Raw genomic sequence first — 26,041 nt, forward strand, 5'->3', positions numbered from 1 at the left:
GGAAAGGAGCGAGGAGTAAAACCACAACCAAGAACGTTTGTGGGGCTTTTTTGTCTGAATCTCTGTCTGACTGCCCTGGACCTTAGGAGCAGCTCTGCCCACAGCTACCAAAGCCTAGGAGCAGACCAGGACAACGTCCTTCCCCAACACGAAGTCTTGAATCGTGCTATTGAAAAATACAGTTGGTTGTTGTTGCTATTGCACTTCACTGATAAAATTAAACTTCACCATTTAAAGCCCTGTCTTGTGCCTACTGAAGAGAAAAGGCAAACCCCACCAGCCTTATGGGAGCCCCCATGCTCTTCCAAGTTCTCTTTGAGATTGCTTTTTTCATTTTCCCCAGGAGATATTAGTCTGTGTTAGTACAGATTCACTGCATCTATCTTGCTATCTTCATTTCAGTATTTCTGTCCTTTTTAAAGATCCCTTTACAAATATCGTTTGCACCATCTTGATAGCAGCTTTCAATTCAGAGCGACAATGCAACTTCTTAATGAAATTTGTGCATCTATCTTTTCTTGGATAATATTCATAATGAGCCCCAAATGGCTACCAAGAGAAAGAATGAAGAATCTGAAGAGAAGAGAAGCAGCAAAAATAAAAGATGAAAAGCAAAACTGTGAGAAATAATTGCACTGCTCAGTTCATGCAATTAAAAAGCATATCAAAGGAAAACAGTTAAATTAGCTTACTGAGTGCTTACAGGAGTTTTAAAGCTCTACTGTCAGTTCAATTAAAAGAAATACCCTAACAACAGCACACTGATTTCTAAAGCGGATGACATTCTCCAGCAGCCTGAGATGGTCTCTGTGACACTGACAGCCCCCTCCTTTCCTTGTCCTTTGGAGCATTATAGCCTACCCAGGATGATTTCAGACTGTCAGGGCTCAAACACAGCTGTTCCTTTTCTGGAAACCAAACAGCCCGGCCTTCCACTTTCTATGGCAACAACAGTGAGCCCTTCGCAATCTGACCTGCCGAGGAAAACCTGCTGTTAATTAAATGTTAATTGCCTTAATGCAGTCTGCATTATGTGGAAAAACACAAGTTATTTTAATCTGTATTTTAAAGAAAACATCTGAGGCTTAAAATGCCAGGCAAAGGCACCTTATAAATAGACAGGTATCTATTGCTCTTGCCCCTCTGGTGTCAGAAGAGACTCCTATGAGTTTAATAGACATGTTCTATTATTTTGTAGACTTAGGGGTAGCAATTGTTTCAGACAATTTAATTTGATTTCTGTGAAAAACCACAAATTTTAAATGGTATTTTAAATAATACTAGGATGTATTCATATTTTTTATTACATCCATTATTTATTTTAATTTTAAAATACATCAGGAACTGGGTCCTTTCTAATTTCAGCAGACAGAGTGTGTGATTTGATTGAAGGGTCTCGATTCCTGGATAGACACGAATGCCTTTGTGCTGCCCCCTCTGCAGTAGGCAGACGCTCATGAAACTGCCCTCAGAGGGACCATGCCACACGTGAATCACTGCCAGGACCCCCAACGAAATAGGATTGCCCGCTTCCTGACTACAAGGGTTTCTCTAGAGCAACTTGCCACCCTCCTGCAACCTGCTGCTTAAACAACTCACCTTCGCTTAAACTACTTGGCACCTGGGCAAACAGACCTCATTACTGCAGCAGTTTTTCTGACAGCTTGGCCCAGGATCTGCAGAGGCTTTTCACCCCTGAGACTGGGGAAGGGAGGAACTAGAAAGCACAAAATCCTCTTTGGGGTGACACAGGAACAACCTGTCCCTAGCTGCTTGCACTGGCCAAAATTCTGTTTAATGGCTGATAGAGTCTCAGCTCTATTAACTAGTATTTAGAGATGGGTGGTGGCTCACTCCTGCCCCGACACTGTCCCCACTTGTAGGGCAGAAGTGACTGCTTGGGTCTCCACAGGAGAAAGCTGAGACCCACCAAGGGCTGTGGGCACAGGGGTGGGAAAGGTCCCTGGTTGAGGCTGCCTGAGTTTATTACACTGCTTTTTGTCCAGACTGAGTTTATTATTGTATTTTACCTTGCATGTACTGCTGTGAATGCTGTGATGGTCTGTGCAGGGCATTGCAGGTGACGCAACCGCAGAGTACATTGGAGATGTTGAAATTTGCTATAGGACCTCTTTTCCCTGTGTTTGACATGTGTTCTTTTTTTGTCCTGATGCCAGCCATGATGATATTTGAGAGTAATTTCCGAGATCTCATGAAAGACTGCCTTGAACTGTACAGTAACTTCTCTTTCACTCTCTTTCTTATAGAAAAGTCAACACACACCCAAAAAGAAAAAGAATTTATGGGTTTATTCCCATTTACATTTGGTTGACTCAAGAAGCGGTGCGGATGAAACAAGGTACACCATAACTGGTGCTTGCGTAAAATCACTGATCATGTACCTATTTTGCCCAAGTTGTCTTTTAGGAAGAACAATCTGGGCCGCGGTGTAAAAGACAGACCTGACGGCACCAACCACAAATGTGTAATTCTCTCTCCTTTCCTTTTTCACTTATCTGCAATTTGCAAAGGCAAAGTATCAAAGTTGAGTAACAGCGATGAAGGGTCAGCTGCTTTGTTGGTGCAAACAGGTGTAGACCACTGCAGCTGATGAAGTTCCACTGATTTACACCGGCAGCAAGCACCGGTGAAAATAAACTGCAGTGGTCTCATGGGAATAGGGGAACACTGCTTCTGTGCTTTGATGCAAAACTATTTATAGCCTCAGAATTTAACCCCCTAGAAAGGAAGCTACTGGAGGGAAGAGGCCACCGGAGGTGAGTGCTGTCAGGGAAGTGCTGGCACTGCCACTGCAGCCCAGGGTCCCACCTAAAGGCAGAGCCAGCACCCACGGATACTTCTATTTCACAGAGACCAACCCCTTTCTCAACCACATCTGGATTTGATCCCCAATGTTTACATAGCTGGGGAGTGTCTTGGTGGTTTTAGGCTGTTATGTGCATTATTTTTCTCATCTTAAAGCTGCCCATGTAGAGAAAAATACAGGACTTCAGTAACAGTTACCAGCATGATTTGCTTTTATTACCTTTCTGTTCAAGACCCTTGTTTCCCCTTGTAGCATGTCAAATTGCCCCCAAAACCATATTATACAGCAGAGAAATGTCGTTCACACTTCACTGGCTATTGATTTACTTTATTTATTGGCACAAAATCAGCCTGAGATAAACATTTTGTCCCCCATTTCCACTATTGTAAGCGATATAGTTCACTGCGAGATAGGCAAACCCCAATGTGCTGGGTCACAATTCGACATGGCTTTCTAATCAATGTGTGAAAAATTACCTAATGAATAATGGGTTGCACATTTCCACAAACAAATTAACCAGGGTGAGACTGAAACTAATGATTATATTTATCTAATGTAATTTCACATCTGTTACTAGAGCTAGTAATTTTTTTTTTCTTCTTTCCATGGCGTCCTTAGAATTACAGCCCAGCTTTTGAGAGACAGACATTTTACATCCGTTTAAACAGATAATGTTCAGATTTATTAGATACATACTTTTAAAACCACAAGATATTTGGGGAGCGTGTTATTATTTTGCAGTACTTCGTGGGGGTTGAACTGCCTTTTGAAACACAGTGTGGTTCTCAGACCAGAGCCAGGGTGGTCACTCACAACATGTCCCATACAAGGAACAGCAAAAGTGATTTTTTTTTTTCCCAAAATGCAGACAGTTGTGATACACCCTAATAATTTTTGCTGGAGTTAGTCTAACGTTGTTCACAGATGAAAAAGCACAACAGTGGGAAGGAACCTCATGGGCTCATTCTTTATCTCCTTCTTAAAGTAGATTTGCGTCTTCCTGGTGAAATGATGGGTTTTGTAAAACAAATGTTCCCGGAGTCTGACTGCCAACTCCACATGGGTTCAGCAAGTGCCCAGGGCCTGATGCGGCAGTTGCTTCTCAGAATGGGGAAAGCAATTGGCTCTGCAGGGTTTACTTTCCACTGAGTGTTTTTGTTCTCTGAGCACTTTAAACTGTTTTGCTGGGGCTGGCAAGAGTGGCTTGGGCACCCTCCCTGGCCTCCAAAACATGAGACATTAACTCACCTGTCTCTGTCCCTCTCCTAAGAGAAGTGTTTCAAAGAAGGGCTTGTCAAAAGGGCCACCAGAGAAGGAGGTAGAAAACAATGCTGGGGTTTCCTCCCCCAAAAGCTGACTCACCTCAGTCCCCATGGTGAATATAGATAGAGCCCCCCTTGCTGCAAACACCTTCCTTCCTGCTGCTGGGAGCTGTATCTGCTCTGTCACATCTGGCAACTCACAGTTGTCTTTAAAGATGTTGCAAGAAAACCAAAAGTCTCCAAATGATGTCACTACTTGAGTCAACATTATTAAACAATTTCACAATTTGTCTCAGTCGTGGTGGCAGCTTTCATAAGGATTTATTATCCAGAGAGAGAAAAAAGGAGGGGGCTGAGACTGCGCCGAGGTTTGAAAGTCATTGTACCGAGAGTTTAATTATTGTATTTTTCACTGAAGTTGAAAGTATTGAGGAAAATCTAGCCAATTTCATATTACCTCATTTGATTAAAGAAGTTGTATGATTGTTCAGAATGTGTAATTGCCATTCAGCACAGCTGAGCTGAAAAGAAGCTTTTTGACTTCACATCCTTGATACTTGGCAATATTTAGTAGCATCATTGGATTAGCCAAACAAAACTTAGAAAATGACACCAGCTTTATTCTGAAAACACTCTGATAATTGATTCTGCTGAAAATTATGAGTAACTCAATGTGTATTTCTGTTTGGATTTGTAGAGAGTGGGGGGTATTTTTTAGTAGTATGCAGTTGTCTTATCAACATTAGGAAAAGTCCTCTATATAGCCATGTCAAATATGGGACAATATGTAACATCATGGGTGGATTTTCAAACCACAGGAAATAAAGTTTGACACAAGATCATGTTTATTACATGGAAAGACATGCAAACATCCCACAGTTGTGTGCCTTGTAAGCCTACACTACCGGTTTGTATTTGGCTTCTTTATTGAGCAGAGAGTCTCTAAATGTGTACCGCTAGAAATTTTTTTTTAAACTGCAGATAGCCCTCATTCCCTTCAGTGCTGGTTCCAGAAATAAATGACCTTGTTCTACTCAGAAGCTTGTGGAACTGCTGAGGAACATACTGTCTGGGTCAGTCTTAAACTGCTTGGTTACAAAGCAGACCTCTGGATCTCTTGTTTTGGAGACTTCTTGTTCCATCGACTGCAGAAGAGGCGGTCCATGTACTACTAGCACATTACCTAATGAATAGTGGGTTGCACATTTCCACAAACAAATTAACCAGAGAAGTAGACACTAGCAAGTGTCAGCAAGCCTGGCAATGGTTGAGCTGCTCCCTTCTGTAGTGGCATCTTCTGCAGCAGCTTGCTAACCCCCATCTGTGCAGTGAAGGACCCTGGTGTAACACCTGAAGAGGAGTGTTTCTGGCCTCTGGGGTGCAAATGGACTGGGATAACTGCTGATGTGTCCATTCCAGCTGGAGTCAGATCATGGAGACCGACACGTGTGCTGCCACTGGGGGAGGCAGGGAGGTGTCAGTGCCAGGTCTGTCCCTCTGTGCTGGGACAGACAAGCAGTTTATCATTGACTGTCTGGCACCTCTGGCCAGCACAGCTCCTACAAAGACAGGCTGAGAGAGGTGGAGTTGTTCAGCCTGGAGAAGAGAAGGCTCCAGGGAGACCTTATAGTGACCTTCCAGTACCTGAAGGGGGCCTACAGGAAAGCTGGGGAGGGGCTGTTTGCAAGGGCAGGTAGCGATAGGAGGAGGGGCAATGGTTTTAAACTAGAGCAGGGCAGGTTTAGATTAGACATTAGGAAGAAGTTCTTTACATGGAGGGTGGTGAGACACTGGAACAGGTTGCCCAGAGAGGTGGTGGAGGCCCCATCCCTGCAGACATTCAAGGCCAGGCTGGATGAGGCTCTGAGCAACCTGATCTAGTTGAAGATGTCCCTGCTTACTGCAGGGGTGTTGGACTAGATGGCCTTTAAAGTTCCCTTCCAACCCAACACATTCTATGATTCTATGGTTCAGGGGTAACTTCGGTGAAGTCCTGGGGCACGTGGGATGGAAGTTGGAAAACAGTATGAAAATAGCGGGAAACATCATAGACATGAGCTCTCACGTAGCCACACTTCCCAGAACACTTGATTGCCTAATTGTACCATTCTTCCTAAAACACCTTTTCTTGCCTACCTTGAGTGTGATGGCTGTAGCATTCCTGGGCTGCCTCAGCTTGCAGAGGCCACACAGCGGGATAACTTCCACAAGGCACTGCAAACCCATTCTATTTCTTTATTCCTAAGGACCACCTTGACAAGGACAAGGCAACAGTGAGCAGCCATAGGTAGAGTTGTCTGGGGACTGAGCTCAAGGAAACGTTTGATAGTTGCTAATAACAAGCACCCCCTTCAACATACTCACTCAGTTATTTTTGCTTCTCCTTTACGTAATGCATTTGACTCTGTTAAAGCCACTTAGCCTAAGTCAGGCTCACTCAGTCATGGAGATATAACTCAATACAGGCAATTCCTGTTTTTATAATAATTCACTGGTCACTGCACGGACATTTGTTGCTGGAGAAAGTAGTGAACTCTGTTCACCAAAAGACACAAAGGATGATGATGGAAACAGTGCAAAGCTGCCCAGAGGCACTCGGAGCAAACTTCAGCATCTATACTGAAAGCACACATGGTAAGATAAACCAAGCATCAGCTTTTCTAGCAGATGCGGTCTGGGTGTCTCAGCCTGAGTCCAGGAGGAGCTCATGCTGGAGAAGCATGGCATGACTTCAGTCTCTGTGCCTTTTCATGGTAACCAGGCTGCACTGTTTGCGTTTCTCATTTTCCCTCTGGTAGAAATTTCTCACTGAGGGTTTTGACAATTTTCAAATAATGTCGTGGAGAGTGTGACAACATGAAATGAGAGTAGAGCACAATGATGCAGTAAATAGTTACATTATTAGAAAGGCAGATGCTTGCACTGAAGCAGGGTTGTTGGCCTAAAAAAAAATAGATTAGGAGGGAGAAAATAGAAAAAAATCTGTGAGGTATCAGAAGCGGTTGATAGCATAATAACATTCATATGCAAGCAAGGGTTTTCTGTGGCAATGTGAATCAGCTCACATGCTAATATGACCAGTAAATAAACCATAGTAAGATTCTGGAACTGATATTATTACTCACCAAATACAACTCCAGGCCAATGAATCATGTCTGGGATTTCATTTTGGACTCCAAGCCCTCTCACTGGATCCCAGTGCGCAAGACAAAGTCCTTCAGCAGCATATGAGTCACGCACAGCCATCTACAGACAACCTAAATTCAGCATAAACCTAATGCTTTGTATTTCCTGTTGGCTTACCCTTGGCACTCTTCAGAGTCCTCAGGGATATGCCTTGAGCAAGCACAGGGACACTGGTGAAATTTTGCAGGTTTGAATGTGCTATGGTAACTAAACTGAAGCCAACAAGGAGTGATTTGGAGCAAGCCTGCTGCACCTTGGTCCTCCTCTTAGGCAATCAAGAGGAATGGGATCTCCTCACCCTGCTGTGAAAGCCTGTCACCCACCTCTTGTGCCTATCGTCCTCTCTCCAGGCAACTATAAACTGCAGTCTGAATTCAGCCCACAAGGATAAACCTAATTTAAGAATGTCTGAGGATTTTCTGTGTGCCTCCAGGGTCCAATGACCCACACAACAAATCTGAGGATCTGATATTCAGAAAGCCTGGGCACCAAAAACTCCAGCATCAGGCTTGAAGAGCTTCAGGTACCACCACCTTGAAAATCCGTCGCAGCTGCATTGATGCAGGCACCCAAACCAACTGGGATTGTGTGAAAACACAAACCCACCTTTAGCAAACACAGGAGCACTGCTATAATCCTTGGTAAAGCCACAGTAAGTAAGAGCCGCCTGCTCTCTAGGAAAATGCTGTAAAGCAGAGCAGTCAGGGAGCAATTCAACAGCTCAAGAATGCACTACCTTCCACCATGTCGGCTGTCTGTGCTTAAACACAGCGCATTACAGGTCTCTAAAACGTGTTGCATTATGGCTATTTCTCCACAGGAATGCAAAACTGAGAGAAATTTTCCTGTGTTTCTTTCTTGTGCAAGGCAGGGCAGACACAGAAGTAAGCAGAGGCATTCCGTGCGGGTATTCCCAAGAAAATGTTAATCTCTCAAAAGCTGTGGATGTGATGGCTTGGCCCCATGCACAGCTACTCCATCTAGCACAGCTTGGCTAGAACACAAGTAGGACTACAACTGCCTTTGCCAGCCAAGCTGCTTCCTTGGGAGCCTCTCAAGAAACTTATGCTTATGCAAACACAACACCTTAGGGATTTTCTGATGCTGCACAGACCCTGATACGAGGCAGGGACAATTAAAACTGCCCTGAGTACCTAGAATGAGGAAGGCTTTTGCCACTAAACAATTTGCTGATGGGTGAAGTGCCAGCTCGTTTGAATTTTTTCTGCCATTTTGGAAATGAGAAGACAGATGTGACCTGGATGTATCAAAGTCATTTCACAGAGGTTCACCAGTGGAGAGTGACACACAATGATGGCAGAAGGTGAGGCTGAAAGGCACAGCCAGGAATGGTGCGCTAAATCCTTTTTCACCTGGTGTGATTCACATAGGTAATCAGAGGAGAATGTGATGTGTCAAAATTCTAGAGGCATCAGTGGAAGCAGGAGCAGTTGGGTAGATAATCTTTCACGTGGAAGACCCCAAACTGCTTTACTCATAAGGTCATTCTGAAGCTAGAGGTAAAATATAAGGATCAAGATGAGATTTAAAGCTGAGATGGGACTTTGTGGCTTGGTAGAAAGAGCACTTCTAGAGCAACTGGGCAACTCCGATGTCAAAGATGGCCGGGATCAGAGCAGTGCAATTAATGGAAAGAAGAGATTTCTGTATTGGTAGAGACTTCGGACAGAACAAGTTCAGAGGACGTTATTTGATAAAGAAGAAAATTCTGAACTAGTTGTGGAGTTTGATAAGAAGCTGGTGAAGGTAACAAGCGGATTAAAATTGATGGAACTTGGCAACCTACGTTACTTTGAAGAGGAGACCTAGGTACTAAGACACTTAGATGCTTTTCAAAAAAATACGTGCAACACTGGATGCTTTCATTTAGCAAGTAATGGTGTAACCAGCTGCTGTCAAGAGTTATAACATAAAGAAGGATGTGTATGGAAGGCATCAACAAGTAACAGACTGGCTTTATATTTTGGGTGTAGGTGATTGACTATAACATCCATGAATGAAATCTACAGATTTACACCCTACTGGAGAGGCTAAGAGAGGTGGAGGTAATGTATGAAGGACTATTAGAGCAATTTATTGGAGATGGGAAAAGAATCATCTCCAACAGAAATGAGAAAGGTTTGATTTAAGTGAGGATAGGAAGCACGTGATAAGTGGGTCAGAGGCAGCAGCTTCTTGTGTGAGATATGAAGAAAGGCCAGAGCAATCAGCTAATAACACAGGATCCTGCATCCTTTAAAAAGCATATCAATTGTAGCTGTCTTTACCTAGATGGGATCCCTCAGAGCCCAGCAGGATACTCTGCTCCTGTGGGGATCTGTCTGGTCACAGTTCAGGCAAACCCAAGCTTAAAATTGCACAGAAATTAAAGCAGAAAAGGTGAAGTGACAGTAATATAAAAAATAGTGGAATTGTCTTTGGGTATTTTTTATAATAATTAGCATTTCAAGACTAAAGCATGAGTCATTTATTTGCTACTGAGACTTGAAGATAAGAACACAAGGTGACAACAAATACAGTTGTAGGTGTTAATTATTGCTTATAACAGACACAAAGAGTAGAGCCACCAACTGTACCAAATGTAATTCTTTATTTAGTAATTGAATATTCTTCCCTGTTAATCTCAATGCATTTTTATATGTCTGACCTTCTGCAGACTTCTCATTCTGTTCTCCAGCTGAAAGAGCAAAGCTGGTTAATTTCTGGTGACATTTTGTGGCCGTGTAGCTGCTGAAATATCTTTTTACACTCGGTTTTGTTTATAAATCTGAATTCAGTGCATATCTGCCCAGTGACACAAGCTTGTAAGCCAGGTGACATTGCTGAAATGAGAGCCCCCTCCCTCCTGGAGAATTCCTGAGCACATCCTGGCCTCAGGAGCCCAGGGAACACCAAAAAGCACCGTGTAATGGCCGTGGCTGTGGCAAAGAGTAGCTAGACCATGCTATGCCCTCTTCGAATATCATGTCTTCTGCTTACCCAGCATATCATTGACTTTCATTCACTGTGACTGTGGCACAACCAAATCCTCTGGCTACAATGACATGGGTAGTCCTCGTGTTACAGTCAAATCAAGTTTTGCCCAGACTCTGATATAAGGCAGGAAGCCAAACATCACAGCCTTCCAATACATAGGAATTTCGTTATAAAGTAATGTTTATGCCTTGAAACGGGGGATGGTGCTTGCTCTTAATTATTAGATATGAAAAATAGGGGAGGGTGCTCATAGTAATTCTGAAATGCTCTTTAAAAAGTTAGCAAAAAAATAAACCTTAAAAGCTTGTAAAGGAGCCACAGGGAATCATAGCTGCCACTTAAATTATATTAAAGGGCAATAAATTGAAACCAGTAAAAAAGAAATGTGTCCTTACAGGGTGCATCGTCAGCTTATGAAATTCACTGTAGCGGGAGGTCAGTGAGAGAAAGTCTGTAGTTTGTTTTTTTCCAAAGTACTTTTTGGATCACTACCATGATGCTTCTAGTGCTGCAAGAAAAGGCTAATCAAACTTCATACTCCAAGGCACAAACTGTGTATGGGGGTCAGGAGAGAACGTCACCCTCACAGGCAGTGTATTAAGCATATTCTGCATTTTCCCTCTCGACCTTCGAAGGAGGGTAAGAATCTCTGTAGAATGGTTGTGTAACCTCCAATGGCAAATCCTGTACAAACGTCTCTGGATTCCTTCCTCCCAGGGAGTGATTCTCCTCTGGCAAATTTCAAAGCTCGTAAAAGCATAATTTTAGCTCTGAAAAATGTTTTTAAGCATAATTGTTGATGAATGATGCAACACAAAAGCGAAGCAGAGCTCTTGAGCCTCAAAGATGGTCTCAGGAGAAGCTGAAGCAGGCACAATTTATTGGCAAATAAGAGATGCGACCTGCCACCCGTACCATTGTACAGCATCCCAGGTGGAAGACAAAGATGGGCTGATCTCTGGCACGAGCCCTGGCTGTGAAGAGCATGAAGAGAGAATCACCCTGCTGCCATTTTTTCCCTGAGGAGTAGAAGTAAATTTTACACAGGGCGTAACATGGCTATTAGTGCAGCCCCTTGAGCACTACTCAAAAAAAAAAGGATGATGGTTAATCAAAGATAGTCCCCTACCACATCCCAGGCATGAGCAGCCCCTCTGGCTCTTGTTGCTATTCTTGCTATCCTTGTCATGATGAGGTGAACAATTAAAACCACGCTGTCCCTACACTCCTGGTCCACCACCACCACCACCTCTGTTTTCCTCTTGCTGTTGCACCACTAACAGGAGAGGTGATCAGTCTGCGATATTTAAAAGGAGACCACAGGTGTAGTATCTTCTGAAGAAAATTCTGCTTCTCTGAGTTAAGCCATGGCTCTCAGCTGTCTTACTCAGAGATTTTGGGGTAAATTGTGTGTGTTCATAAAGTCAAACTGGTTCTCAGGCCCTGGGTCTCACCTATGACTGGATGAGCCAACGGGGCACAAGCTGTGGTCAGACATTTGAATGCAGACCATGGGTGGTCATAATTTCTTTTAGAAAAGAGAGTTTACGGAATGGGGCAAAGCTGTCTGGCAGGACAATTTTGAGCACCATTGCCACAAATCTGCACACATGCATCTCCTGAACTTGCAGCCAGGTCAGCATGGGCTTTAAAGGCTGCAGGATCAGGGGCTTTGCTTCTTTGTCCCTGTTGCCCAAGCTGTAACTCTATTATGGCTACCAAACAGTTGAGATAGATCTGTGACATTACAAGATGCTAATTTCTGAGGACTCCTCTTCTTTTTCCTTTTGCAGCGTTCAGATTTTTCCCTATGTTTACAGCACACATGAGGGAAAAACTGAAATTCCTTTGTTCTCCCTTTCATCTTTATCCTGAAAGGCTAAATAGGCCATGCTTCCCAGACCAACCGCTCTGAGATCAGACTTAATGGCAGGCAGGAGGTGGTCACCTCTGTGTCAGGGCTTGCTTGAAAAAAAAAAAAAAGGATCTTAATTCCAGCATTGGTAATGAAGAGGAGTTCGCTATTAGCTCTCATATTAATAATTTAGAAAATACATGCCCAATCACTTGTGTTCTCCCGGTTCTCTCTGAACACAGCTGCAAACTGCATTAGGTGTTAGGGTGAATGGATATATTTCAGATGAGATATTTGTACTGAATTATTAGGGTAGTCTGTATTACAAAATTACTAATAAACATTGCTTCTAGCTCAATTTAGCCTGAACTCAGTGAACCTAGCCAGTGGTGAGAAATCAAAAACTCCGAAATACCCGATGAATGAATCTAACTAATCAAGAAGCCCTGCAGGAAGTAGATGCCAGGATTAATGAGCCAGTGGTTTCACCATGCCATGCTGTTATTTCTTCACATAAATGCCCTCAGATGAGATTACCTTTGTCATGAAAAGGAGAAAAGGAAGGTTACATACTTTCAACTGACAGGTTAACTGCCATACCTCCATTACTGCAAGATACATTTTCATGTGCTGAGATTTTTATTCTGAAAAATGAAAATTTAAAGACCACAACACAAATTAAACCACATTTTCATTTCTAGGAGCAGGGATCATTGCTGCTAGTACAATAATATAATCCATGCTGCAACGCTATCTGATCCCTTGCCTTGCACAAACTTTCTTCCGATGTTAGTAATTGCTCAGTGAATGCAATTTCCAGCAGTGGGTAAGAGCATATTCTGCCTTCCAGGGGAATTTGAGGGGAGGAAGAGAGGAGAGAGAGAGTGTCAAAGCATTTTATCAAGAGAGCAAATGAAAGGTTCAGTGACATTATCGTTATGTATATTCCTTAGACATTAGGGGTGATGTTGTGTTTAGAGTGAAGTAAACCTACGTGGATATGTGCCAGTGTGGAAATCAATCCATATATACAAATGTAAATCTGAGTCTATTTACACATTGGGTGGAATTGCTCAAAGATAAAACACAAGCCAGTAAGCAAATAAGCCTAGCTTGTAACAGTGTCTGGTGTTAGCTACTTAGTCGGTAATAGGCTAATTGTTATTCAGCATAAATATTCCCTCTTGATTCATATGGAATTCACTCATTTATTTTGATCACTTTATGTGAACGAAGCAAAGCTATTCCTGTTTTTAGGTAGAACTAGTCGGTGCTGTTTAATTTTTATCTTTTAATGTCAGCATGAGTGAGATTTTATAATAAAATCATTCACACACAACCTGTAACATGTATGAGTGAAATCTGCAGTCCCCTTCCTTTCATCCATGTGAAATACATAAGATCATCAGCTTAGATGTTTTATGTTGCAAAGCTTCAGCTGGTGCTAAGGGTACGTTTCAAAAATCTCCAGGACTCAGAACACGAAGACCTATTGCCATGGAAACAAATGTTGTATCAAAGTTGGATAGGATCAAAAAGCTTTGCTTATAACCAGGACAACAGTTGCATTAGAATATGGAGGAAATGATGGATGGCTTAGGAGCGAGAATTCAGCTGAAGGACCTTTGTAAGGCCCCTTCCATAAAGTTGCAGCATTTGGTGTCAAGAGTTGGATCTCACAGGTTACGTCTCAATCCCCTGCCCCCAGCCAGAAAGAGCATTTTTCTCTACCGTTAAAAAGCACATATTTTTTAAAGATCTTCCATACCACACTTTACAACATTCCTACATCATAAAGCTGTCTTGCTTATAGCAATATAAAGCAGCTGTAAAAATTACATGCTTGTAAACAACCTTCCATATGTTTGGAAGAAGGAAAGTGAGATTTGCACTCCTCTGCATGTAAGTGGGGACCTGCTTTTCACCCCAGCGCACCATGGCATGGGGCAGGGACTGCTGTGGGACTGGGAAAACCAAGGGATGTCCCGGATGGGCTGTCACTCCCCTTGGCCATGCAGGGGCACCTGTGGGGTAGGGGAGCTGGGGGTACTCTGACCAGCCCTACTCCATAGGCACCCTGTGCGCTCACATCCTTGACGGCTGATCTAAATTGATCACAAATTTCAAACTCGGAAGCAAGCGCAGGTGCAGGGGGGCTCCTGCTTAGCCCAAGGCTAGGCTGGGGACTAGAGGGAGGGCTGGAAGGAAGGACAGAGCATGGTGTTTTCTTACTCCAGGCGTTAACCATGGTATGGATTATGGTACGGGACCTGTCTTGCCTGGCCTAGCCTACCTCAGGATGAGCATCCTGGGCTGTTTCAGCACCTGCACTAGCAGGCTCCTGCAGAAGGGCACAGGGCTGCTTCCTCAGGTGACCCCCAGCGGACTCACTCATGGCCTGGATCACCAATAATTTATTCTGCTTTTATTTCTCTTTTAAATTAAATATGCATACATAATATGCACTTTGGAACAGGCAAGGACCCTTCTGCGGGTGCCTGTGGAGCCGGGCACTCTCAGGTGTGTAATTAAGAGTGTGTAATTGATGTACAAGGAGAAGAGATCTCAATGCATTGCATAAAAAAAGGAAAGGGGGGAGAAAAAAAAAAGAAACGCAAACCAGGCTGTACGATGCTTGCCAAAGTACGGCACTTTTTTTGTCCCCCCTGTCAAAGTTTGCACAGGAGTAATCCGAAGATTTTCTCTTCCGTGGGATTCGCCCGCCAGCAGCCACGCACCCATTTCAGAGCCGGCAAAAAGGTTTGCGGCAAAGCCCCACTCCGCTCCCGCTCCGGCTGCAACCCCAGCTCTCCTCCCCCGGCCCCGCACTGACCCCGCACCAGCCCCTGCGACACTCGCCACCTGCCTGGCCGCGGCCTCCCGCCACCCCGCTCCCCCTCGCCCTTCACTCTTGCCTCGCCTCACCGCGGAACTCCGTGTGTCTTGCAGTTTAAAGACCAGCCACACACAAAGATTAACAAAAGTTTATTAGTTATGAAGTATTAAAATTGTGATAAATGAAAGGCTTCAATGCAAAATTCAAGCAAGCAAACTATCCCCAAACTTGTGACAAAGGACTTGGTGAATCCTACAGAAGGAAGTCCTGTCTTTTTTTATGTTTTTTTGCCTGCAAGTCAAGACACTTGTTATATCTCACACGCAACATCAAAATCTATAATTCTTCATATCACATACTGAAAATGATATTATTTATCCATTTACATTAACTTGATATAAACGTGTCCGGAAAAGTCAATTAATATGTTTTATATTAGCTCAAACATTCATTAAGAAACCCAAAATGCAATAAATAAGCACAGACAATAAGTTAAAACATATCACGAATCGACCAGTATGTAACAAGAATGCTTTATCTACACAAAACATCCTATTTCACATCGTTTGTTCATTCCTCCAGCGGCCCAGCCCAGCGGCGGGGTGACCGGCACATGCAGGCGGGCGGGCCGCGGGGACGGGCCGGGCCGGGCCGGGCGGGGCGGGGGCGGTGGCGCCTCCGCCGGCGGCAGCGGAAGATGCAAGAGGGACAATAGCAGCAGGAACGTAAATAAATGCGTAAATAAAGGTGGGGCGGACCGGCAACTCAACCGTCACGAAATCAAAGGGAAGTGGTCTTCTTCTCTCCTTTGTTTTTTGTTTTTTGTTTTTTTTTTTGCCTTTTCCTCCCCCCCATGTGTTTAACTTTTACAAAAAGAAACTTTTTTTTTTTTTTTTTAAATTTTCCCTCATGTCTCTCGCTCTCTCTCGCTTATAAATTCTTTTATCAAAATGGATTTTATTCTCTCTGGGGTCTCCGTACCTCTCCGCCAACCCACCCGGCCGCCCCCCGACGGCGCCCTCGCAGGGGAAGGGGCCGGCGGCAGATCGCTGCTCTTTAATAAACCATAAAAACTAAGAAAACAAAACCAAAATGCATTTCTCTGCAAAGCGGCCGGCAGGAGCGCCGGGTCGTGGCGAGGGAGGGAGGCAAGGCTGGGCTCGGGGAGGCCCCAAGTGCCCCCGCCGCCGGGGGAGCGGCCGCCGCCGGCCGGGCCGGGCCGCGGGGGGGAATGCGCGGGGGATGCGCGGGGGCGGAGAGGGGTGAGGGGTGGTCGGGGGGTTCTCGGCCCACAAACCAGTCCGTTGGCGTCTGATTTCAGATCCTGAGTCGACTCCCTGGTAAGTCAGGTGGGGGAAGGCGGGGGGCCGGGGCGGACCGGGGCGGGCGGGCGAGGCGGGGGCGCGGGGCGAGGCGGGGGGGGGGAGTAAGGGGGGGCGGCGGCGGCGGCGGCAGCGACGCAGGGCGAGGCGTCGGCCATTAGGTGAAGCTCATGGAGACTGTGTGCTCTAGTGCTTTGCGGCGGAGGGAAGCGATGCTGGTTCCCCGCCACACGTCGCTGCTGTCCGGAGAGCTGCAGAGCTGGGGCGAGCCCGTCACGTTGCTGGGGCCGGGCAGGGAGGCGGGCACCATGCCGGGGAAGGCGGGCTGGTAGAGGTGCGACTGCAGCCCGGCGCCGTTGGAGCCGGCCAGGCTGTTGGAGAGGCCCATGGAGTTGGGCGGCGGCCCGGCCGCCAGGCTGCACTGGGAGAGGGACTGCGCCATGGCCTGTTGCCGGCCCAGCGCCGGTGGCAGCGGCAGCTGCGACACGCCCGGCATGGCGGCGGCGGCCCAGCGGGTGTCGTTGGCGTGGAAGGAGCAGAGGCTGTCGCCCATGGCGGCGGCGGCGGCGGCGGCCGCCGAGGGGAACTGCGGCAGCCCCGGCGTCGGCAGCAGCGTGCCCGGGGCGCGGAAGACGTTGGTGGTCTTCTTGCGCTTCTTCCACTTGGCCCGACGGTTCTGGAACCAGACCTGCGGGCGGCGGGCAGTCACACGCACCGTTAGCCACCACCCACCCGCCGCGCCGTCCGGTGGAACCGGACCCGTCACCCCCGCCCCGGCCTCCGCCCCGTCTCCTGTCGCCCCACAGCCCACACGGCGAGTCTCTGCCCCACGGCCGTTGTCTGTCCCACGGCCGCTCTTCACAGCCGCGGCCCCACGCGTGTCCCCGACACCGGTTAACGAAACTGCTGGAAGTTTCATAATGAAACCGATCGATGTGTCCGTCCCGGGACTGAGCCGCCCGCGGCCTCCCTCCTTCGGGGGGAGGCTCCGGGAAAGGAGCCTAGCCTCCATCCGAAAAAAACAATAACACAGATAGAAAATAAATGACTGTCCCACAGCTCTTGGCCGTGCGTAGAAGCTCTCCCGAGCCGACACCGGAGCGGGGCGCCGCCCGGGTCCCGGGGCAGGAAACCCTACGGCCAAACCGCCCCCATTTGGTTTTGGCTTGTTTTTGGTTTTGTTGGGTTTTTTTGGGTTTTTTTAAAAGCAAAAAAGAAAAAAAACCCAAAGATGTTTTGGGTAAGCGGGTGTTCGTGGCGCCGGCAGGGATGGTTCTGTGGGTCTCGCCGCGCCGCTGCCGAAAGCACCCGGAGGATTGTTAGGGGGGAAAAGACGGGTCGTGTGGAAATCCACGGCAGGGCAGCGCCCGGACCTGCTGGAGGGAGTCCCTGGTTTGATGGTACGCACCCAAACTGGGAAACATGGGCGCCCATTAGCGGGAATGAACAGCCGTTAGGGAACTAAGTGTTATATGAATAATCGAAAAATCGCGTTCAATTATGTTTTAGGGTTAATGGTTAAATTGCGTCTACAAAATCTTTTTATGTTTCATGGTTTACTGGTGTTGTAAAGAATCTCCATCAGGTCTGATCGCCTCAGCTCATAGCTACGCCGCATATGCTTTTAAAATGTGAAGGTTTCCAGTTGAAAACTAGTGCATGACAGATTAAAACGCAGGGAAAACCTGGGGGAGATTTTGAAAATGCACACATGACAACTCTAGAAATATATTAACCACGAGCGTTTGGCAACTTTGTACTCCTTTTAAAATGCAACTAGCCTCTGAAAATTATTAATACAACAGTGAGAATCTAATAGAGGTTGGAATCTAAAAATCTACCTTGATGATGTCTGCAGTTACAGTAATATAGACATACTGTAAATGTATTTTAAAATATATAGCCCATTTAATTCCCCAGCTATAAATGGGTTAGAGAGAGAGAGAGAGAGAGAGAGAAGGGGAAACAATATCACTTTTGTTTTTCTTTTTTTTTTTTTTTCTTTTTCAGGAGCCAAAGCTTTATGAAGATCTCATTGGAATCCAGCGGATGATTAATGTGAAGATTTGGTAGGAAATCTGGAGAGCTGTATTAAAGCCCAGATCTCAGGTTCATTTCGATCAGCCAGCCGTGAACTCTGGGCCGAATTCATTACACTTTAATAGTGCTGGGAGAGGAAGAAAATGCAATTTCTCATTCCATTAGAAAACTAGAAAATACTCTCAGCTTGTCCCCTATTAAGATGTGGCAGGTGACGGGACCATTGTGGGGGACACGGTCAATGGAATTACAGCACATTATTTTTGTTCGTATAAAATATTGAAAGGCAAGCCTGACTGTGCAGAAGTTATTTCACTGATTTGGTTTTTATGTAAATAAAATATTGAAAGTTAATTAATCCGTGCTAGAGACTAATGATTATGCTTATTATATTGCATTTGATCGCGTAATTTGCATGATTCTCGCATTGCTGCTTAATAAGCCATTCCGGGTTATAAATAATTCTGAAATTGGTTTCTAATAATGGCATGCTATAAAAAGAATGGTTTTATTACAGCAGCCTGAAAAGCAGAGCAATATCAGACGTGGAATTGGACTCCCGTTTAAGCACCAGCCTCTTTAATAATTATTTAAATGTATCATATGCATTAAATACAGATCTAAAATGAGGAAAGTGGTGATTTATCCTTGCATCCAAAACCCTTAAAAACATATACAGCCACTATAAATTAACTATTTGGAGCATTCCTTAATCAGTGTGGAGCCCACATACTGCAAGGAATGTGTAGGCAATCTGTTAACTATAAAGAAAACTGTAAAGTACTCGTATAGGAACATAAACCAATTACTATTTAATTTAAATTTGGTCAAGGAGTAGTGATACATCGGATTGTGAAGTAAATATATTAAATAAATTATTTTGCCTTAGATTACATAATGTTAATCATTTTGAAGTGTTAATTAAGAAGGTTATGTTGATCTGATTACTTTTTAAACTACAGAACATTATTGTAAAAAATATTTAAATTGCCACTCTATTAAACGGTTTTTATCAGCAGTCTCGAGCTATTAGCATTGGTTTAAGATTATGCCGAGGCCATTAAAACACTTTGTCTTTCTTCCTACGAATTTCTTTGATGTGCTGTTAGAAAATAACTATTTCCATTTTAGATTTTATATTTTACTTCATTTACCACACTCCTAATATTGAAATTGGTATCATTAACCTTTGGGAAACCCAATAAAGTTTAATAGACCTCGTTTTCTTTTTTCATAGAGTCAGTTGTCCAATTATATTTTATTTGTGAATCTAATTTCTTTCTTAATTTAAACTAATTATAGTCCTATGTAGGCTGAGTCAAATTGTTTTACTTTTTAAAAGCGGACATGCATTTTCTGTCACATTCGAGAACGGAGTCGGTTTCCGTTCATAAAAAGAAAATCGTTCATTTAGGGATTTCTTTTGGCGTGTCTTTATTTAGCTGAGGCGCCTAGGCTTGCCGAGAAGGATTTTGAACACCGGCTGCTGTAAAGTGCGGCGGCATTGCCGGTGCGCTGTGCGGAGCGGGGATGCACATCCCACAAGTACTTCCATTGTGCAGGCTTTCATTCCTCGGAAGGGACTCGCCCAGAAAGTCACTAAAATATCCTTCTACACACAAAAGCACCACCTGAGCAGTCTAGTGGTTAGATCCGTCTCACCCTTTTTCAAATTTCGTTTACATTTATTTGCCTAAATAGTTTCTGATGTGCCTGTGTGCAAATATATATATGTCTATGTGCATATGTATATGTAAGTACTTTGGAGAACAAAGTACACCCTAGATGTTGAAGTTAGTCGCTACCCCTGCCCTCCCCAGGCATTACAAAAGCTAGTACGGGAAAACTCCGAGTCCAAATACAACTGCCTTTTACCGAATTGCCTTTTCACGAGCCTGTGTGCCTTCTCGACCCCCCACCCTCACCCTCCCGGCGGCGGCGGCGGGATCCGAGGGTCGCCCCTTCCCGGCGGTGGCGGCGCCGTGGCCGCGCCGCCGTCAGGACCCTGGACAGCGGCCCCAGCGGCGCGCTGGCCAGTGCCGCCGTCAGCACCCTGGACAGCGTCCCCTCGCCACCTGCCCCGCCGCCGTACCCCGCACCAGGAAACGGGGCTCATTCCCCGGCGGTTTGGGCTCCCCTCTTAGCGCCGAGCTATTGCGAGGGCTGAGACTCGCCCCTCTCGGGCTGTGCCTCCCCGAGCTCTTTCCTGACCCGACTTGTGCGGTGGAGAGGGGGGAACCGCGCCCTGCTGGGGACCACCGTGCAGCAGGCGCTTAGTGGACAAGAAGGCACCCCAAGGGGATAGCTTTGCGGAAAGAGGGATGAGGGATGTCCTGTTTCATGGCTTCCTGCCCAAACTGTTGCGTTCAGGGGTGGGTTTCCTTCCCCACCGTCGGGATGAGGGTTGGGGACACCCACCCGCTCGCCCCGTTGTGCCTGTCCTCGCCGCTGGCCGGCCGTGCCGCCGTCGGTGAGCCCGGGGAAGGGGCCGGCGGGGGCGGCGGGGGCGGGCACTGCGCGGAGGCGGTTGTTTTACCTGCACCCGGGACTCGGTGAGGCCGATGCGCAAGGCCAGCTCTTCCCGCATGAAGATGTCCGGGTAGTGGGTCTTGGCGAAGCTCCTCTCCAGCTCGTTGAGCTGCGCCGGCGTGAAGCGGGTGCGGTGCCGCTTCTGCTTCTGCTGCCCCTGCTGCTGCCCAGCCTGGCTGGGGTTCTGGCCGCCCTGCTGGCCTTGCTGCTTGTCGGGGTCTTTGGCGCTGACGGCTAAGGAGCTGGGGTTGGATCCCACCGTGGTGATGTCTTCCCCCGGCAGCAGGGTGGTCCCTTCCACCGAGTCCGAGTTGGGGGCCATGTCTCCCGGGTGTCCCCCCGGATCCGAGCCCCCTACGCCCAGCCGACACTTCACCGCCTCCCGGTGTCCCAGCAGCTCGGCCGCATCTTTCATCCCTGCGAAAGCAAAGGAGCTGCGGTCACTCCCCTGCTGCCGTGCACGTATTCATCAGTGCCGCTTTCCAACGCACCGAGCCGGCGAGAGGCATCCAGCCACCGCCTCCGCCCAGCTGTCCCACGCCGCCCCCCGCCGCCCCCCAGCCGCCCGCCAGCTCCGCAGCCCGGCTCGGCTCCGCGGCGCGCAAAGTCGCCGGCCCGGCGCAACTCGGGGCGGGGGAGAGAAAACTTTACACCGAGCAGCTCCTCTTCTTGCTTAAATAACCAGCTCCCTGCCGGGCCTCCCCTTGCGAGACCAAGGGAGGGGAACGGGGGGAGGGCAAGTTTTGCCGTGTTCAGCTTGGTTTTTCCAGCGGGGCTGGTAAAAGAAAGAGACGGAGAGAAAGAAAGAACACTCGAGCCGCCCTGCTGCCGGGAGCTTTACCTCCTCGACAGATGTGCAGGGACCTCGGTCACCCTCTCCTGCCTCCGATCCTCTAACCAAACGCATGAATACCACAAATAGGTAGATACAGGTATTTCTCTGTTTTTTAAAGGAAAAGAAAGGGAAAGGAAAGCGAGCAGGTGAGCAGGAAAAGGCCACCCAGAACTCCTCCGTAAATACCATCGAGCTCATCTGTCCTAAAATAATAATAATCATCATCATCATCATCATTGTAATAATGTGTAGGTATGTAGATAAAAACAGGGGAGAGAGAAATTAAATGATCCACGACTCGCTGTAGATCTACATACTCCGTAGGTCTCCTTCTCTGTCTTTTTTTTTTATGTTAAATCAAATTAAACTTTAATACAGTACAATTACTTTTAAAGGAATTAGCCCATTTAGATCGCATTAAGGTAAAATAAGGAACAAATTGTCAATTTCCTGCCCCGGCTTCCTCCCCGCTCGCCGCTGCCGGTGCAGCCGCCGCGGGGAGGGGGGGTGCTGGGGGAAACTCACCGAGACGGGCGTCCAGGAGGTCGGCGTGAGACAGCATCGCGCACCGCTCCAGGGCGAAGGCTGTTCCCCCCCAAATTTTAGCGGCCTTAAGTTATTTAAAATAGATATGAGATATAAGATATATATATATATAGATCGCCTAAATGAAAGAAAATTCGGTGTGTGGTTAAAAAGGGGGTCTCCTGCATTATAATGTCCTTTAGAGAGACGGGGAGGTGCTTAACACTTCAATGAACCCGTGAGCAGCTCGGCGCGGGGACCAATCAGGAGGGCAGCCTGCAAATGTCAGCGCCCGGAGCGCCCCGCTCCGCCCGCCCGCCGCCCGCCCGCCGCCGCCGCCCCGGCCTCCCGCCGGCCCGGCCCGCATCGCACCGCACCGCCGCTCCCTTGCCCTGCTCCGCTCGCCTTCGCCGCCCTCCATCCCCCTCTCCCCTTCTCTTCCAAATGCACATTTGCCACCCTCCTCCCGCTACGGGTCGCCCCTGATTTATTGTTTTTTTGGGTTTTTTTGGCTTTTTTTTTTTAATGCCTCTTCTGAGCGCACCCTCGGACCCGATCCCGTCAGGATCCCGGGGGTGGCTCGCAAGCCCAGCGCCCACCAGGGGGATATGAGTGGGCGAGCGCCGGCGGCTGCGCGGTACGTGGGCGTGCAGCGCTGGCCACCTCGCCGGCCGCCCCGGGGACCGAGCTCGGGGGCGGCGGCGGAGACCGCGTCCCGGCACCAACCCACCCGCCGCCGCCGGGCCCCGACGGCTGCGGCGCGGCGAGGAAAGAGAAACTTGCGCCAGCTCCCGCAGCGGCCCGGGCCGCAGGGGCTGCCCTGCCCCCCCTCCCGGGGCTCCCCGCCGCCCCGGCCCGGCCCCGCTCGGTGCAGAAGCACACGGCAGAGCGGGGAACGGGAGCCGAGCACCGCGCCGCCCGGGGAGCGCTGCCTCCCTGCCCGGCATTTAAAAGCCCCTAAGCCCTATTTTTTCGGGTAAAGTTTCCAAGTTCGGCTCGCCTACAAACTCAGTTTAAAGCAGTAAATAAAGTTAAATGCTTTTTATTTTCCTCTTGAATATGTTAAACTACTTGAACAATTTAAAGTGCTTTGCACAAGTGAAGCGAACCATTTCTAATGTTCTGATTTTTCAAAGCCAGCCAACAACAAAGTTTAGATTAGTAATATATTTCTAACCAGAGTAATTTTCAAGATCATTAGGCATTTATGTAATTAGTGCCAAATCTATAAGCTTTTATTACGATTATTAGAGTAAAATCAGTATAAATTTGTACTAATTTACTACTGTTTAGACTTGGCTGTCAAGCCAAGAGGTTCTTATTGTAAATGATAACTGAGGAAATTAAGTGCAAAATTCTGTACCATTTCTGATCCGCTCCTAAACAATCCGTTTCAATTGTATTAGTAGCAGAACATAATGCCCTTTTAAAGTTATTTGACTTGTATTTTTATTTGCAAAACAAGAAAAATACCCTCTACCCGGGCACAATGAAAACTGATATTTACTACTTCCAACTTGATTAACATTGATTTTTAATTCAAAAGTGATGCAATTAAGATTATTCATTTAGTGCAAATAAAGCTTCCACCAAAAAGGGAGATCAGTGAAGTCTGTATTAAATAAAACAGAGCCGATGCCTTTTTTTTTTTCCGCCATCCAATTGACTTACACAAAACATTGTAAATACTGCATGCGAACAGATGCAAGAGTGGTTTTGTTTGCAGCTCAGATGTGCAGGGGTTTCGGCAGAGACTGAACAAGGAGACAAAGGAACCGGCCGACCGATCTCTAGGGCAGTTTTGCTGCTTTTTTTTTTTTTTTTTTTTTTTTTTTCCCTCCTCCCTGCTCAGGCTACATTGATTCAATTCAGCTTTCGAGACGTCGGGCTGTTGCAATGAACCTGGGTGCCCGGGAACGGCCGCTAAGAGCAGGGAGAGAGACCCAGAGCCGGGCCACAATTTAGCTGGAGAGACAGAGAGACAGAAAGAAAGAGGTGGAGGTGGGGTGGGATTCTCTTTTTTTGCCTTTTTTTTCCCGGTTGGATGGGGGACGGCGGAGATGGCTCGTTTGTTTTGCTTTTTTTCCTTTGAAAATTATTGTCTGTGTGCAGCTCCAGGGCCGGAGGGGAACCCCCGGCGGTGAAAATTCCCGAGAGCCGACCCCCCGGCCCGCCGCCGGGCGCTGGGACCCGCGGAGCGGAGCCCGCGGAGCCGCCGGCGGGGAGACGGGCCGGGGCCGGCGGTATTCGCGGGACGCGCAGCCTTCCGCGGCCGCGGCGGGGCTGGCCCTACGTTAGGCGAGTGGTCAGGGGTCTGCCGGGGGGCGTTTGGGGCTCAGTTTTAGCTGTAGCTGCTGGTAAAAAACGTCCTGGTGTCTGCAGCCGATCGGGCGGCGGGCACGGTGGCACGGCGTGCGCATCGCGACCGCGTTGTTGTGTGTTTCAGGTCGATAAATAAATGTGTAATAGTTAATGCGCAGACAGATCAGAGTAATAACAATGGGATGAAATCAAAGGATTATCAATCTCTGTTAGTAACTGCTGAATAACAATGTTGCGGTGTGATTGATAGCGCGCTTCATTTTATGACTTTTCTATTGCTCTTGATTTTTATAGCAGTATAAACAAACTAAATCATTTCTTCCAAGACTTCAGAGCGCAATCGTCTTACGGGAAGGGGGGAAATCGGAGAAGGAAGTCTGCGGGAGAGAAAAGAGCGGGTAGGGCTGACACTTAAGCGTGTCAGGAAGAAAATGACAATGGGGCATATGTAAAATACTCTCATCACATTCCGCTTCCGCGCACTCCTGTTTTGTCAAGTGCCTGAATTCACCTGGGCAGCGTCGGAGATGTATTTACAAGGATTTTATTCCCCGTCATCTTTCCATTTTCCCAGTGTAGCCAGAAAACTGCCAGTCAAGCCCATTCCCTGCTACAATTTACGGTATTCCCCACATGATCATAGGAACTGAAGTTCCTAACAAGGAAAGGCTTTAGCACAATGGCCCAAAATCTTCAGAGTGACACGAGTGTCTTCAGAAATCACTTCAGAGCAAAGTAAAAGGATTTTCTATGACGGATCCAGTGATTTTTCCTCAATAAATAGGTTTTAGATTGTTACACACACGTAGAACTGGAACAAAGGGAACTACCAGAAAATATATTGGTTGCCCCTAATAAAATTTATTTAGACAGTTTACTTCTCATAAAAAATAGAGATTGAATTTCGTACAGGAGCGCCTGCCAAGGGGCTAGGCACTAGGAGATCATCTCCTCCCGCACCTTGCTTTTTTTTCCTTTTCTTTCCTTTCCTCTTCCATCCCTTCCTTTCCCGGCGGGACCGATCCCGGGGTCCCGACCGGGGCCGGCTCCCCCCCCCTTCCTCGGCCCTGCCGCCCCCCCCCGCCGGCCGATGCGCCCGAGGAAGGGCCGGGGAGCGGGCGGGCCGCCTTTGGGGAGCAACATAACCCCAATTCTCCGGTGCCGTGACCCCGGGAAGAGAGGGTAGGGAACTTTCCAACCCCCAGAGCTCTCCCCCTCCCCTCCCCGCGAAACTCAAGCCCTGATTGAATGAGGCTGTAATATAAACAAGTGTATTTAACCAATTCTGCTCTGATTTAGGACCAGAACCTTCTTTTATCAGAATAATTATATTTGGAGCGAGAAACACGGTAAAATAAGGTTAAACTGCTAAAGTCAGCAGGGTGGCTTGGCGTAAATGGCTGATAAGGTTTGTAATTTGATATTTTATTTATGTATTTATTGAGCATCCATCCAGTTAAGGGGGCTGCTGTATGCAGAGCACCGTAATTGCTTTTTACACTTAG

General features: G+C 47.1%; 1 protein-coding gene across 1 annotated transcript; it reads right to left on the bottom strand.

Moving 5' to 3' along the window:
• Window positions 1–16,442: 16,442 nt before the first annotated feature.
• Window positions 16,443–22,251, bottom strand: OTP (orthopedia homeobox). Its single transcript, XM_054186687.1, has 3 exons — window positions 22,215–22,251; window positions 20,862–21,271; window positions 16,443–16,973 (listed from the first exon to the last, which is right to left on the bottom strand). The coding sequence occupies exons 1-3, from the start codon at window positions 22,249–22,251 to the stop codon at window positions 16,443–16,445; spliced, it is 978 nt and encodes a 325-aa protein (XP_054042662.1).
• Between the last annotated feature and the right edge of the window lie 3,790 nt (window positions 22,252–26,041).

The sequence above is a fragment of the Rissa tridactyla genome, chromosome Z, assembly GCF_028500815.1.
Source record: "Rissa tridactyla isolate bRisTri1 chromosome Z, bRisTri1.patW.cur.20221130, whole genome shotgun sequence".
Taxonomy (NCBI): Eukaryota; Metazoa; Chordata; class Aves; order Charadriiformes; family Laridae; genus Rissa; species Rissa tridactyla.